The sequence below is a fragment of the Aspergillus bombycis genome (assembly GCF_001792695.1).
Source record: "Aspergillus bombycis strain NRRL26010 chromosome Unknown contig00017, whole genome shotgun sequence".
Taxonomy (NCBI): Eukaryota; Fungi; Ascomycota; class Eurotiomycetes; order Eurotiales; family Aspergillaceae; genus Aspergillus; species Aspergillus bombycis.
Genome location: NW_019170019.1, coordinates 359,728 through 376,093, shown reverse-complemented (window position 1 = coordinate 376,093; position 16,366 = coordinate 359,728). Strand labels below are relative to the sequence as shown.

General features: G+C 49.4%; 5 protein-coding genes across 5 annotated transcripts; 4 read left to right on the top strand and 1 right to left on the bottom strand.

Moving 5' to 3' along the window:
- Window positions 1–87: 87 nt before the first annotated feature.
- Window positions 88–1,123, top strand: ABOM_002222 (transcription factor kapC; the record flags this gene model as incomplete). Its single annotated transcript, XM_022529352.1, has 3 exons — window positions 88–99; window positions 246–566; window positions 617–1,123. The coding sequence occupies 3 exons, from the start codon at window positions 88–90 to the stop codon at window positions 1,121–1,123; spliced, it is 840 nt and encodes a 279-aa protein (XP_022391947.1).
- Window positions 1,124–2,238: 1,115 nt separating this feature from the next.
- ABOM_002221 (putative RNA helicase/RNAse III) lies at window positions 2,239–6,807 on the top strand (the record flags this gene model as incomplete). Its single annotated transcript, XM_022529351.1, has 8 exons — window positions 2,239–2,343; window positions 2,414–2,442; window positions 2,554–2,602; window positions 2,676–2,928; window positions 2,988–3,135; window positions 3,207–4,280; window positions 4,333–5,898; window positions 5,949–6,807. The coding sequence occupies 8 exons, from the start codon at window positions 2,239–2,241 to the stop codon at window positions 6,805–6,807; spliced, it is 4,083 nt and encodes a 1,360-aa protein (XP_022392037.1).
- Window positions 6,808–7,321: 514 nt separating this feature from the next.
- ABOM_002220 (uncharacterized protein) lies at window positions 7,322–8,667 on the bottom strand (the record flags this gene model as incomplete). Its single annotated transcript, XM_022529350.1, has 3 exons — window positions 7,322–8,270; window positions 8,332–8,567; window positions 8,644–8,667. 3 exons carry the CDS (start codon window positions 8,665–8,667, stop codon window positions 7,322–7,324), a joined length of 1,209 nt encoding a protein of 402 aa, XP_022392038.1.
- A 3,292-nt stretch (window positions 8,668–11,959) lies between these two features.
- fleA (fucose-specific lectin FleA) lies at window positions 11,960–13,111 on the top strand (the record flags this gene model as incomplete). The annotated part of the gene is made up of 5 exons (XM_022529349.1): window positions 11,960–11,993; window positions 12,042–12,220; window positions 12,271–12,484; window positions 12,541–12,643; window positions 12,706–13,111. 5 exons carry the CDS (start codon window positions 11,960–11,962, stop codon window positions 13,109–13,111), a joined length of 936 nt encoding a protein of 311 aa, XP_022391913.1.
- Window positions 13,112–14,964: 1,853 nt separating this feature from the next.
- Window positions 14,965–15,981, top strand: ABOM_002218 (uncharacterized protein; the record flags this gene model as incomplete). Its single annotated transcript, XM_022529348.1, has 1 exon — window positions 14,965–15,981. The coding sequence occupies one exon, from the start codon at window positions 14,965–14,967 to the stop codon at window positions 15,979–15,981; it is 1,017 nt and encodes a 338-aa protein (XP_022391953.1).
- Window positions 15,982–16,366: the final 385 nt, after the last annotated feature.

The window sequence follows — 16,366 nt, the reverse complement described above, 5'->3', positions numbered from 1 at the left end:
TCACGAGAAGCTCCTCCGCGGTCGCGTTCCCTCAAGTACCGTACAGGTTATGAAATCATCGCATAGACTAATTGTATCTCTAGGACCATGCGGATCAGGGTAAGTGTCGCATTGTATTGCTTGTCAAGAGACCCCCGAAAACAAAGGAAATCAAATAAAAGACGAAGATTGTTACTCGTGCATCGCGTGTTGTGAAGCGGCCTTGATCAGGGATCTCTAGCTATGGATCTACTGATATTCCCTAGTACGTGCGCGGAAATGCTGACGCGCGTTGGTTCCTGAATTTAGTGCTCCATGATCAGCTCCTAGCGGCCCATCAGCACCTATCGCATCCGCAGCAACCGCGTCCACAGCCGTCTGCCGCGCAGCCACCGCACATGCAGCCCAATACGACAAGCCCTCGTGACCAGAACAACATTGATCCCGCGATATCAGGTGCTGCGATGCTCAGCGGCCCGCCGCAAACGCCTCCGCAGCCGGAGCCTACGGGCCAAGAGAGCCCGAAGACATACGGCAAGCGACCGTTGTCGACCTCCAAGCGCGCAGCGCAGAACCGCGCTGCACAGGTACGTTGGGAATCTCCCTGCGCTGGGGACCTTGCTGACGGGGGAAACAGCGAGCATTCCGCCAGCGGAAAGAAAGTTACATTCGCAAATTGGAGGAGCAGGTGAAGGAGTTCGATACCATGTCGGAGGCTTTCAAGGCGCTACAGGCGGAGAACTATCAGTTGCGCGAGTACATCATCAATCTCCAGTCGCGACTTCTGGAATCCCAAGGCGAGGTGCCCGAGCTCCCAGGAAACATCGACCTGAGCCAGCCACGAACCGACTTGAATGTACCGCAACCCGGTGCTGGGTCTGCGACGACGTCTTCATCAGTGCCAGCGCCGCCCTCGGCAGCTCAACAACCGCAGCCGCCTCAAGGTACTGCATCCAACGATGACATGAACTCTCTGAACCGGATAGCCGTGGCCGGCTTGGGGATGCGCAAGCATCCCAACGACGAGGCTAACTACCTTGGCAATACCTTTGCGAGCCGTCGGACGCGCCCTGATGAGACTCAAGCTGAGTCGGAAGTGACAAAGACGGAGCCACCCACACATGGGCTTCCTATGGTCTCATGATCGCATTCAGCTGTTGTCCTTTTTTCAAGCTCCTGACCCTTGTGCTACCTTCGGATACCGGTGTTTATCGCTTTTGATGCTGATTGTTTTTTGTCTCGCACTTTTTTTCTTTGTACTATCCCGTTTTTATGCTTGGGCGTATGGCGTGATGCTGTTACGTTTTCTTTTATTTAATGGCTTTGGAAGGGGTGGTGTTCTGTTGTGTCTGGATCTCCAACGCCAGTGCGAAGGGCAGAAGGCCGCCGTCTAATACTACTTTTGACCGGGTGTGGATTGACTCGATAAATACATTGACCAGTTAGACTGCGAAGTCCTCCCTTTGGTACCTTTTTTTCTATAGTTACTGTTCAACACATCTATCATATTCTTATATGTACTACTCATCAATCGTACAAGAACATGTCCGTTTGAGCAAAGGAAAAAAAAAAAAAGAAAACGAAACCCGAACAAGACTCTGCAAATACCAAGTAAAAATAAGGATATCCAAATCCGACCCAATATCAGGTAACTACCAGATGCAATCTATAATAAGCTTCAACTAGTCCCTTTAAATCGTCAAGATAAAAAAGAACAAAAATAAACCAAAAGCCCAAACCCCAGAAATAAAATAACATAAAAAAAATTCAAACAAAACAAAAGGACCAAAACCAGAACCCCTGTCAACATCCCTAGTATGTACCTACCAAGTCGCGGCCATGAACCACGCGATAAGATAGACAGAGCAGAATAACTAGCCTATACCATATATTCATTGTTAATTCGATTTACCCCACCCACATACACGCCACACAGCCTTACCTGGACGGACTCCAGCACCAGTCCCACTTTCTGATTGTTTACTTTCTCCTCTTCGTTTCCTGAGTTTAACATACCCTGGTGTTCTTTGCATTTTTGTTCATAATTTTATTTAGAGTTGTGGGTATCTTTTTGGGAATGTGTTTGTTCGTGAGTTGAGGTTTTATCTGTGTTCTTGCGGAGTGAGATCTTGGTGTGCTTGTACACTGCTCCACGCTGCATCACTTTACTCTACACTGTTGATACACTACTGCACTGCATTTACACTATATCACGCCATACTACAATACGATACCCTACGCTACGCTCGTCGGGGAACTATGGCTCAGCTTAACGGATCAAATGGCGCTGGACCGCTGTATAAACCTCGACAGTACCAGTATGAGATGTTTGAGGCTAGTTTGAAGGAGAATATCATTGTTGCTGTATGTTCTTCATCTTTCTTACTCCTTGGGGGTTCTCTGTGTGGAATACGTTGCTGATGAGATTTGACAGATGGATACCGGGACGGGGAAGACTCAGATGTGTGTGAGATCTATCTTTTGATTTCCTTTTCTTGTCGGGTGAAGGGTGTGGTGGGCTTGCTTTGCTTTACCCACTTTTGGTTTTGGGTAGGTTTGATTGAATGGCTCTAGTGCGCTCTTACGGATTGCTCATCAGTTGGAGGGTGGTGGATCACGGAAGGTGAGTTTTATTGTTTTTTTGGTTCAGATGACATTGACTGATCTCTCTTTCTCTTTTTTTGTCGCGGGTGCAGTTGACCTGGTTCTTGACTCCGACTGTGGCCTTGTGTTTTCAGCAGTATGAGGTGATCCGCAGTCATCTCCCGGCCGTGAGAGCTTGTACGATCACAGGGCTGGACAAGGTTGAGCGCTGGAAGAGCCAGTATATCTGGGATGAGCTTTTGAAAGATAAACAGGTGGTAGTATCGACTCATGCGGTTTTGTTCGAGGCCTTGACTCATGGGTTTGTCCGGATGTCCCAGTTAGGTCTGCTCATATTTGACGAAGGTTGGTAGTTCGGTTGTTCTTGAGATTCGATGTAGGTGTTGAGATTGCTGATGGTGTAGCTCATCATTGCATGCGACGACATCCGGCGAACATGATTATGTTTGATTTCTATCATCCCACCTTGCGAAAGCACGGCAGAGACAGCGTCCCTTGCATTTTGGGTCTAACGGCTAGTCCAGTGGTCAGGTCAAAGAGTCAGGAGATGAAGTAAGGGAAAAACACAGCCCCATCATTCTCTTTGCCTGGCTAGAGAACTAACGCCAAGAACCCTTGCACAGAACTTTAGAGTCGAATCTCGACTCCATCTGCAAAACTCCGCAAGTCCACAAACAAGAACTCACCACGTATTCCCACAGACCCGAGTTACTGCCCATCATCTACAAAGCCACAGATGAAGGACCTGGCGGCAGGGCTCTGCAAGCCCTGGAGCATGCGTGGGATACGGCGGACAGTGACGAAGATCCAGACGCTATACCACAGAACGACAACCTGTCAAACGGGAGCGGGGAGTACAAAGCGTTGATGATACGAAAGACCCTCTGCAATGAGCAAATCAAACGCTTTGTGGACCGCAGCCGTCACATCTTCACAGAACTGGGAGAGTGGGCAGCAGACTACTACATCTGCACATCCGTAGAGCAGCTGCGCACTACGATTCGCGATCAGTCTTTGACCCTGGACTGGGAAGACGAGGAGAGAGCCTATCTTTCAAACTTCTTGTCTAAGCTTCCAGTCGCGGAGGTCCAGGCCAAACTTGCAGATCTGAACCACTTCCCGATGTCACCAAAACTCGCAGCGTTGATAAATTTCCTCGAAAAATACGACGACCCCGAGTTCTCGGGATTGATCTTTGTACAGCAAAGAGTAACCGTGAGCGTACTGGCCCGCTTACTTTCCCTCCACCCCAAAACCAGGGACCGATTCCGATGCGCAGCCTATGTTGGCATGTCGAATAGCAATTGTCGCCAGGACATGGTGGGCGACTGGCACAACACGAAGAAGCAGCGCGGGACCATGGACGACTTCCGAAGCGGGCGCAAAAATCTGATTGTCACGACCAGTGTCTTAGAAGAAGGGATCGACGTCACGGCCTGCCGTGTCGTCGTATGCTTTGACAAACCCGCTAATCTGAAATCCTTCATCCAAAGGCGCGGTCGAGCACGACAGAAAAAGTCAACGTACGCTATCATGTTCTCCACAGTGGATGAGCACGGCGATTTACGCAAGTGGCAGGTTCTGGAGCAGGCTATGGTCGAAGCTTATCAAGACGAAGAGAGGCTGCTCCGTGAGGCAGAAGCGCAAGAGGCAGTCGATGAAAATGTGCCAGAGATGATCACCGTCGAAGCTACCGGGTATAGTCTCCTCTGAAAGTAATGATTCTTTGCCTTTCTAATATCGTCACAGCGCCGTCATCACACCGGATTCAGTCGTCACACATCTTTACCACTTCTGCGCCGTGCTTCCCGAGGAACGGTATGTTGACAACAGGCCGGAGTTCTCGTTCGAGAAGGATAGACTCGGCCTTGTCAAAGGCACGGTGATCCTGCCTAGCTGCGTGCACCCCAAAGTTCGTCGCATCCAGGGAAAACTTTGGTGGAAGACTGAGCGTGCAGCGGTTAAAGAAACAGCTTTCCAGGCATACCGGGCTCTTTATGAATTTGGCCTTCTGAACGACCATCTTCTCCCATTAACGAAAAACCCCGAGATGAGGCCGAACGATCACACCACCTTGCCCGCGCTATTAGACGTATCTGAGCAGCATGACCCTTGGACAGAATGGGCAAACTCGTGGTCATGTCCGGATATACATCAGATGCGTATAGGCTTGGAAAGCAACGGACACCCAACAGATGGGCTAATCATGAAGCTGATCGGACCGACAAACTTGCCTCCACTGGCTCCATTGACTCTTTTCTGGGATCGCGATACCATTCTCACATTATCATTCGATGTCCCAGAGCGTATTTCGACAGTGACCGCTAATTGCATCACGAACTTACGGACAGCCACTGCGCTTTACCTTCAAGCACCCCGCAGCCGACACCTGTTGGGTAATGATGACTTTGTGACCCTATTTGGGCCTGATTTACCGAGTACCGAGTTGACCGATTGGCTTATTCAAAACGCAGGACATGAAACTGCTCATGAGGCGTACTCCCGGGGCGCTATGCCCGGTGCGGTGGGAATAATCCGGGACCTTTCGCGCTACGACGAGCCGTTCTTCTGCCATAGGTGGATCGAGTCCGAAGCTGGCTTGATTGAGATAGAATGCAGGCCTATCCCGCGTCGGCGGAACTTCTTGCATCCGCTAATTTTAGATAACGGTCATGTCGACGCCATTGTTGGGTCGGAACCTGGTTCTGCTAGGGTGCATACGGTGGCTGCCAAAAATTGCACTGTCGGCAAGCTACCAGTGTCCACAGCCATATTTGGCTTATTTATCCCACATATTGTTGACAGACTTGGGAGTACATTGATCGCAAACAGGCTGTGCGCAACCATTCTGTGTGATGTCGGCTTCGTGAACATTCAGCATGTTATCACGGCCATCACGGCACCATCGGCTCAAGGAGTGACGAACTATCAGCGATATGAATTTCTCGGAGATTCAATTCTGAAGTACCTTGTTTCGTGCCAGCTTTTCTTTCAGAACCTCAACTGGCCAGAGGGCTTCCTCACCGAAGGTCGCACCGCTATTGTCCAAAACCCACGGCTCACCAGGGCTGCTCTGGATGCTGGATTGGATGCTTTCATTATGACAAAGTCGCTCACTCCTCGCCGGTGGATTGCACCACTGATATCCACAAGTTTAGGTGCTGCCTCTGTCAAGCGACAGATGTCAGCCAAGGTATTGGCGGACGTCGTCGAGGCACTAATCGGAGCCGCCTATTTAGACGGCGGCTACTCCAAAGCTCAGATATGCACGCATTGTTTTCTTCCAGAGATCAATAGACAGCTCCTGGACATCCCGTCTATCTCCTCACAAACAGAGCCTGGGCGAACTGCGCGCCACATCATAGACAGCGAGTTGCAAAGTCACCTTGCTACACCTTTACGAACGAGGATCTTCTGATCGAGGCTCTCACCCACCCTTCCTGCCAGCACGACCAATCCACCCAGTCCTATCAACGATTAGAATTCCTCGGCGATGCCATTCTCGACATGGTCATTGTCCCAACCATCTTCCAATACTCCAACAAAATCTCACCAGGAGACATGACCCTCATCAAACATGCAGTAGTGAATGCGAACCTGCTCGGTTTCTTCTGCATGGAGTTCTCCATCGAACAAGATAAGACTAAAGTCGAACGGACTCCTGATGGCCGATTCGTCGTCAAGTCCGAAACAAAGCATGTCGAGCTGTGGCGCTTCATGAGATTCAATAGTCTCGATCTGCAAAACTCCCGCGATGCAGCTCTAAACCGTCACCGCAGACTCAGAAACACAATTCTCGCCTCCCTCTACCACGGCCCTGATTACCCCTGGCAATCTCTCTCCCAACTCTACGCAGACAAGTTCTTCTCCGACATCGTGGAAAGCGTCCTTGGAGCCATTTTCGTTGACTCAGGTGGTGACCTGTCTGCATGCGAATGCTTCCTCGAGCGGATTGGCCTGCTGTCTTATGTCAGACGCGTCCTGTCAGCTGGAACCAATGTGACTCACCCTCGAAGCATCGCGCAGCGGCTGTCGAAGGGGGACGCGCTTTTCAATTTGAGGCGCGTCTCGGATGAGAAAGGCCGCGCCACGTACCGGTGCACAGTTACCATGGACGATGCCCAGATTGTTCTCGTGGAGGGCTGTCTGTGTGGCGAAGAGGCCGAGGTAAGGGCTGCTATTGAAACGATTGAGTTCTTGCAGCGTCGCCAGGAAGTTATTTGATCAGTCAACCAGCCAGTCCGGCCCCTTTGAGCAACTGACTGGTTGACTGACTGACTGACTGAATGGCTGATGGTCGCTCTATGGGACGATGGTATGTGTTGATGAGGGACTGGGAAAGCAGGGGATGTGCTGTAGACGTGGTGACACAAAGGATGGTGAATGATTAAACGATGCGATAGTTATACGACGAGGTAATCATTATGCACCAATGGGTGATACTTATGCGACAGCAATGTGCGGCAATGACACCGTGATGTGAAATGCTGCCATGTAATGTGACAATGATCACGATGTCATGAGATTTGGTATAAAGAATGTGTTTGTATGCACGGGTCTTGTGTTTAGCAAGTCCCAAGTCGAATCTCAACCGGATAGATAGAAATGAAGATGAATCTCCCATAAGAAAGCAACAAATCCCATCGCAAGATAAATTGGGCACAGTAAAAATATGCACTACAAAGAATAGAAAAACCCACCCGAAAGTTGGAAAACTATGTATACAGAACGCCAATGCTTATGCTTTCTTCCTGTTACTCCTCCGAACTGGCCTTGTCTTCGATTCGGGCTCTGGCTGCTCTTCCTCGACCTGCTCTGGCTCCTTGTCTGCCGTGTCGGCATCGGAGTCGTGAGACTCAACCTGGTCATCTTCACTGGTAGCTACCATGACGCCTTCATCGGTCACATCACCAACCGATGAGTGGTTCTCCGCATCCGTCTTCGAAACCGGTTCCCAGGCTCCGTCTGCCGGTTGTGGTTCGTTCCGGATGTCATCAAGGACCTTCTTCGCCTCGCTTTCGACTCCATTCCATGCGCCGCAGCTTCCACACCGCCAGCGACCGAGCTCTTCCAATGATTTGATACCCGGAGGCGCCTGGCCGTTAACAAGCCGACAGGAGTTGCAGATCAAGACGATCCGGTTCTTCGGTTGAGTCTCATCCTCCCCAAGGAGGACATCCATGAGACGATCATACCAGTGTGACTGCTCGATATACTGTGGCGCACTTGGAAATGCGTTGGGTGCAAAACCCGGCTCATCAAATGCAGCCCCTGGAGGAGCGACCGGTTGTTGTTGTTGGATCTGGGGCTGAGGGGGATACGGAGAAGGCGGCGCATGGAAATCGGGGGAGGGAGCACCAGGAGACTGGACAGGAGTCGGACGGCGAATATTTGCGGTCGGGGGAGGGGGAAGGCCGGTCCGTTGCACGGGCGGTTGTTGTTGCTGGGGGTTTGAAGATTTGCGCTTCGATTCCGATTTGCGCTTGTCGTCGCCGCTTTTCGATTTCGTCCGCTTGGGGGCAGCCCCGTACTTCTCTAGGAGTTGCTGGGTTGAGTTATACTTTGTTGCGACCTTGAGCTTCTCAATGGTTTCGTCTCGTTGCTTTTGGAGATCATCGAGGTATCGTTGGTTGCTGTTGATGCGGTATTCGAAGTATTTGCTGCCTGCGGCGCGAACGGCGTAGATCCTGCTCCTGGATTAGACAGTTGAAAAAGGGGGGTTGAGGGTTATTCAGGGATTTGGCGTACACAAGGGGGCCTCCTGCAATGGCAGCATATTCGACGACGCCGAAATTCTGCCATCCCAGCACTAGAGCGAGTATGATGGAGTAGAGTAGGTATGCAAATGTGGTGTATAACGTCCACAGAGCCTTGAAGCGGCGGGCATTTTGGCGGTGAGTGTCGAGACGGGTGTTCGCGCGGGTGATTTTACCAGAGAGAGTTTCGAGCGCCCTTTCAAAGGATGCAGGGGAGTTATCTTCTCCCTAAACGAAGAGATGGTTTCTTTGGTTAGTGGTTATTCGCGAATTGGAGGAACAGGCAGCCACGGGGCGGACATACTTTGAAAGGCCACAGGGATACCATTGCGACTGGAAGGTATTGGTTTCAGGGGACGGTTGAGGTGGACAGTCTTAGTGTAGAGACATTGTCGACGATATTTGCAAATCAAATCTATCGGTCTCGAGGGAAGGTAGAGTGGATGTGAAGAGGGGAAGTGGAATGCAAGCGATGAAGTAAGGGTAAAGGCAAGAGAATCTCTACTTGAATCGAAGCTCCCCCGAAAACGTCACGTCAGCTGCCGCGCACTGACCACGTGCTCCGTCGATCATTCATCTTTATTTAGTACAACAACTTTTATACTCAAATATCGCCTATTTATGGCAATTGGTTTCGCTTCTTCAGTTTAAAACTTTAGAGACAGGTAGCCTTATATTGACTACAATGATAGTTTCGAGGGCAAAATAAAAATACGCGCATGTTAGCCACATCGACAAGGCGACACTGGTATTCCTTGCAAGCAGGGGCTTCACGGAGATGGCTCTCGGAAAAGTTCTGGCTTCACCATTGGTGAAGAGCAGTTTGTTTCCTGATAATGTTATCTATATCACTTCGACTTACATCCGGCCATGTGTGTACTAGCTATGGGTGTTATGCATACCAAGTCTTTGGGAACTCCACGGCGTTCGTATGAGGACAGTGATATCTTTCGAGGTAATTCCAGATGTGAATCTTATCTATCTATCTTACTACTCCCAAGCACTGTGGGTGTCCAATAAGAGTTATAGTCATTCAATCATCCCGAGATTTTAGAGACATTATAATTCTCAATATTGCACCAGCCAGGCTGTTTATCAATGAGTGGTTGGCGTCCCTACCGAGCATATGATATTAGGATGAAGTCCTTGAGTCCTCTTTGCATAAGAACCAGACTGTAAATGCTGAGAAGACTTTGCAGGCCATTGTGGTCAATGTGTCATCGGATTTCCCCGTCAAGTAAATCATGTTGGTTAAGTGTTTGAAGAGATGGACTTTACCTTTGTTCCAATAACAGCCAAACTAGGCGGGGTTATTGGTGTAGTCAGCGATACTGGGGGTTCTCTGACCTATTGAGGCTAGATGCAAAAGACTATAAAACAGAGAAAGAGGGAAGCGGAAAAGTAGAAAGTACTCTGCCAGATTATGGCAGTCGAACATCTCTGTTGCTGCAGGTTTGGTACCATGGAAAGATCAAAAGCGAGAAACCGCGTGGAATAGATAATAACCTTACAATTTACCTCAAGGTCTAGAAGAATAATGATGTCAGAAAAATACTAGAGCTTTCCCAGGTTAGTTTGAGTGCATAGATCCTAGTGGCCAGTCATTAATGGGTGTCTAACCATGCATCTCTCTAAGCTATCTGCAGTGTCCGTTGATGGTCTAGGCCCAGCTATCGTGTGAATAGACCGCCGAATCGCTGTATACCTTGTCCTTCATTTGAGTTCTTAAGAAGTTGCTATGCCTTAGGAATTAGAACTTGACCAATGTCGTTGTATGATGACAGGGCAAGGCAGATCACATGATTGACTGGTGATTGATAATTTCCCACTTTCAGTTAAATAACAGCTTCTCTGACAGCTTGTGGCCTCCATTCCTTATTTTCTCTCCTCTTCAGCAGACTATGGACCCCACCAGAATCCCGGCCAGCCACTACAGCACCACCAACGCCAACAACAGTTACACGCCGGACGCACGTCCACTCCCATCCGGCCAGGGTGAAAGCGGGGCAAGCTGCAGTAGTTCTTTGACTTATTTTCCCGGACGTACGGAGATTATATTATTGGCTGATAGCTTGTCATTAGCAGGGTAGCGTAATGGATCATAGCGGCAGATGAGATCAGAATTGATAATGGCAGTCGGAACGGGCCGTCATTCGAGTACAACTCATCATGCATAAAGACTGAAGACAGCTGAGCCTTGTGTAAATAGCCATGTGGAGAGGATTATCGGATCACCAGACTTCCAATTCTCGTATAATTTCTTGACAGCTGAGACAGTGGCTGGCTATACTATATTGTCCATGGAAATATCAAATAGGCAATGGTTGCCGGTGGGAAAAGAAGTTCAGTTGCTGGAGGCGATGGCCTTAGCGACTTGGAGAAGAGAAACCTAGTGTGGAGTTGTACACGTACTAAAGCCGATTACACTACGGTGGAGACTTCCTGCAGCTGGTGCATACAGGCGGGACCGAATCATAGAAAGGTAAAGCAAGAGTATACATGTGTTTAGGCCTTGGGCTAAGTTCATCTAGCCTACGACAGCATGGGGTTGTCGACCCTTTGCTCTACTCTGGCTTGGTTCTCGCTCCCTAAGACCAATCCAGACTGTTGAACCTTGAACATTTAATGAGTTAGATAATTTATATATTATATAAGTTTGTCTAACAGGCTATCGAGCAATAACGTGAGACATCGCCAACAGGCCCGTGAGTAATAGTGACAAGATCCTGCAGCACCTAGCTTAGTTTGGTCAGTGCACTCTGCAATAACTGTCCCTAGATAAATTTAATGCATCTGCCGTCCGGGAAATCTCATTCGTACTAGGGAACATATGAATTCCGGATTGTATGACGCATACCGTGCTGTTGCCAGCGGAGAATGCCCGCAAATAACTCTGAATGTACAGGCCACGCCACGTAACTGAGCTATATTCTTCGGCCATGCGTCGAAAACAAGGCTAGAGCCGATCAGCTGCACTACATGGCATGATAGCAGGTAAAGAGCATGAAAGTTTAATTGAACTCTCAGCAAGAGCTCGACGACGAGACGAGAACCAAAAATATACGTCGCACAGCGAAGTGAGCATACAGTTAAGTTAGATGACGTAGGCAGGGTTACGAGCAATCGGTTATAATTATACTAGTTGGATGAGTACGGCCACCAAGGATGGAGCGCAAAAAAACGAGAATGGCATTTGATTTACTTTGAGGTAAATCATTAGAGCATGATATACCATAACAATTGACCTCTGCATCTGACCATGGTAAACGAGAATCCTGATCCCTTCGACCAAGAGGTGGCATTTTCAGCCAGCCACTTGCATGCATTGCAGAGACTTAGCCAATTGAGTATTTGACGCATGCAACTAAGAGCCAGCTGCGGGGTTGAGGAAATACAACAGTGCGAGTATGGACTGAGTCTGCTTGTGATGGAAGGTCAACCGAGTAGGATACGCAACGAGACAGAAAGTGATGGGCATAGGCTATAGTTGCTGCAACCCGCCTGCTCTTGAACATAAAAAGCCCGGGTTATCCGCCTCGAAGAGGAGTAAATTTAACCAACGACACTCAGACTTCAGAGAAACACCGTTCTAAGTATCAAGGAGATTTCCATCAGCAGCAATGTCGACTCCTGGTGCCCAAGAAGTTCTTTTCCGTAAGTTAAGGACAAGAGATACGACAGCTTCGATGTTAACAGAGACAGGTACCGGAATCGCTGCGGTTAACTCCACCAGCCATCTCCGTGTCTACTTTCAGGACTCTCACGGTAGTATTCGCGAGAGCCTTTATGAGAGTGGATGGGCCAATGGTACATCGAAGAATGTTATCGCTAAGGCAAAGCTCGGTACCCCCCTGGCTGCGACATCCAAGGAGCTGAATAATGTGGGTCAAGCGTTATATCTAGGATATTCTGCAAACTAACGACCTTCAAGATTCGTGTTTACAGTCTGACTGAGGACAATATCCTCCAGGAAGCTGCCTATGATAGCGGCAGCGGATGGTACAGTGGTGGGCTGGCTGGTGCCAAGTTCACCGTTGCCCCTTACTCTCGAATCGGAGCCGTTTTTCTGGCAGGAACGAATGCTCTGCATTTGCGGGTCTATGCCCAGAAGAATGATAACACAATCCAAGAGTATATGTGGAATGGTAACGAAAATCCAGATGACTCAATGTCGGTGATGGTATTCTAACATCTGCGATAGGGGACGGCTGGAAGGAAGGCACCAACCTTGGAGTTGCGCTTCCTGGCACTGGTATCGGAGTTACTTGCTGGCGCTACACCGATTACGAGGGTCCAAGCATTAGGTACAGTCACGCAAGACCTATCTGCTGAGCGAAAGGTTTATTAACCATTTCCCTACGCATAGGATCTGGTTCCAAACCGACGATTTGAAGCTTGTCCAGCGCGCATATGACCCTCACACCGGATGGTACAAGGAACTGACTACCATCTTTGACAAGGCACCTCCTCGCTGTGCAATCGCAGCCACCAACTTTGATCCCGGCAAAAGTAGTATTCACATGCGGATCTATTTTGTCAACTCTGACAACACGATCTGGCAAGTGTGTTGGGATCACGGCCAAGGCTATCACAACAAGGGAACCATTACACCAGTCATTCAAGGCTCGGAAATCGCGATAATTAGCTGGGAAGGGCCTGAGCTGCGTATGTACTTTCAAAATGGCACATATGTCAGTGCCATTAGCGAGTGGACATGGGGCAGAGCACAGGGATCACAGCTGGGTCGCCGGGCTCTCCCTCCGGCTGAGTAGACTTTTGTTGGGTACGCTGGCCATATATAGTTGTGTGGCCAACGAACCTCCGTGTACATATCAGCCACTGCTTGAGCACTGATATCACACTCTATGTTGTTGCTGGATCTGACGGTCGTCGTGATGCATCATTCTTGCCATTACAGAAATGCTAATAGTCAAATTGTGCCCGTCTGACATCATCGACGTTGCCACGAATATACCTCGGATTAAGCCAGTCTCAAGACTTCTTCAGTAGCCGCTAGGTAGAGAAACATATAGTAGAATTTTGACTCAAATAATTTTAGAATCCACCTCTTTGTAGATTCTATAGAAAGGTCAAACATGGAGAGTACGGCATCAGAAGGATATTTTCTTGTGTCGGCGAAGGGGCCCAGAACCTCAACACCAAATTCCATGAGAAGATCGCGTACGCATTCTGGATGGGAATGAAAAGTCTTCACCGTTCCATATAGTGCGACTCTGGATCGTAGAGAATAAATAGCCCAAGTCAGTGACCACTGCGGAGAGAGTGTTGCGAACCAACCTAAAGTTTTCCTCTTTGCCACACAGCTCATTTCAGGGGTAGCTGAGCCATTCTGCTGGGATAGCACCATTCCTTGCACAGTGCAATATTAACGAGAATGGGCCAAGGTTGGGCAGCACTGGCGAATATATCAAATATAGAACTCGTTACGGGGTAGACAATGAGGTCGTGGATACAGGCGAAGCGGATCTCGCCGGACAGCCAGCTGATGGGCACGAGCAAGGCCAGCTCCACAGCGGGTCCTGGCCCCGGAACAGAGTTCTCCTACTTATCTTGGTATGGCCCATGGAGTGCGACACACCTAAGGGCTGAAAGGGGCATGGAAGGAAAGGGATCAGCACACAACATCCCCGAGCTGTCCGTCATAAGGTGACAATCAACTCACCTGTATAGGTCTTGCTTTTGAACTTGGAATGTCCTCGGTGACCTAATCGACCCTACCTCACGTCCGAAGAAACCCGATGGTCAAGCTGTCAAACTCAATTTCCACTTGTCTTTGTTCGATCAGCGTTGAGGATTAATGGCGGATGCTGCTTCCGGCACGCCGTCGGGGACTACGAAACGCCACCGAGCCAACGGCCAAAAGCCAAAATATGACCTATCTGACTTTCTCCAACCTACCCTGGCTCTGTTTTCTTTATTGTCGATGTTGTTAGCCCAGGCTTATTGGCGGCCTAGACCCTGTGGAGATTTTATCGAGAGAGGAGTAAGAGGTGAACCCTGCATGATCTACCTGTGAGCTTGATCCAGCCCGGGTGACTATCTGAGGAGCCTCCAATCAACCCAACACATCGATGCAGGATTCGTTTGGGTAATAGAAGGGTGTTGGATTAGTCCTGAATCCTGCATGCATTGGCGTTTATATGCTCATCTCTCTAGAGCTTTTGTCATCTATCAATCAGCTATTTGGAATATGATGCATACCAACTAGAGTGATGTCGTACCTTGAGTGCAGAACTACTCGCAGAATAGGACTAATTTCCGGCGCTTCGCTCGGTACACGCTTTTCGGTGAGAGAACGGGGCATGGAATGAACCATGGTAAATAGGCTCAGACCGTGTTGCCATGTGGAGTCAAACAATTCCTATGGTCTCCGATCGTCATGCAGCTGAAGCCTGAAGGTCCTCGGAGCCCGGCCCTAGATTGGCTCAGTGCCACTTTGGCTTTCACGATCAGAGCCTCTTTGTCATGCCCTATATGGCGGGCTTACCTATCATTCTTATAGCGGCATTTCTGCACTCTATCTTGATCTGACCACTGCTTCCTTGCTGTGCCCACGAGACCAGAGATAATTCACTGATTCCAATGCCTGACACGTCGAGCTAAAATGTCCGAGGTGACAGAGCCTCCGGTCATTGACCGCGAAACCGCTCTGGCAGCCATTCCCCTCCTGGCCATTGCCGCCTACAATTCCGTGGAGCTATTCTACTGGATCTTCAGCTTTTTCAGACGCTACCGCGGCTGTTACTTCTGGAGCCTTTTGGTGACCGCATGGGGTATCATCATCTTCGCGACAGCCGTGGTCCTTTCGGTAGCGAACATGGGGCCGCCAGCCTTTATATCTATCACCTACACGCTCGGGTTCCTTACCATGGTCACCGGCAGCGTCATGGTTCTCTACGCCCGTCTTCACCTGGTGACCATGGACAGGACTCCACAATACGTGCTACTCCTCATCATCTTTACCACCTGTACCCTACATCTTCCTCTATGTATTATAAACCTCATCAAGGAGTGCAAGGGGGTTTCGGCAAGACCCGCTTTGGCATCCTTCGCCCGCAACTACGAGCACTTCGTTATACTCTGCTCGTGCGCACGCGAAGTGTTCATATCAGGCGTTTATCTCTGGGTTGCATTCCGAAATCTCAAACCTATTCTGGACGCCAAAGGCCACGAGGGCCGCCGAGTGATACGCGAATTGACCATCTTCAACGTCTTTGTGCTGGTCTCGGCTGCGGTCCTGGTGGTCTTGGATCACACAAACCATGATCAAGTGAAACAGGGCTATGGCCCCATGGCAGCCAGTGTGAAGCTGAAAATGGAATTTGCCGTTCTGAATAAATTGGTTAATTTAGTCCAGAGCCCGCTGCATCTCAACCAGGTCACATCGTTGCACCTCTCCACTGAAGATTATTCCTTCCAGACCAGTGACCCCGATCACCCTTCCGCTACCGATCAATGTCTACCATCTACCCACGACAAATCCTCTGGTACCTTTATCACTATCGCCGGGTCAATCCAGACTCCGCCTCATGCCCTCTCTAGTGACCGTCTTCTGTACACCAGCCCAGAGCGTAACAATGCCGAGGCGAGTTCAAGCCGCGGCAGAAGGCGATCCCCTTGAAGAAGATGTCGATAGCCTTCCTTGTGTTTTCATTTGTCGCTATTGGCGGGCTTACGGACAATCCCAACGGTCATACATTATCTATAATGAACTGAAGTACCCTTTCGGGCTGTGCCCAGTACATACTTCCGCTCCACGCCATGTCATGATATAGCGCCAACCATCTCCACATGTCGCGCCTCCAAAAATTGCACATTGCATTGCATTGCCCATGATACCCCACGGCTCCTTGCTCATTCCTGCTATATAATTACTGTACTAGCCTTGGTTGGTTCGTTATACTATCTTTTCTAATAGAATAATTGTCTCAACACACTAACCACACAACATACGTCGAGCTTTACGACACAGTCACTCACTTTTTCTTTCCCTCTCATCTTACCTG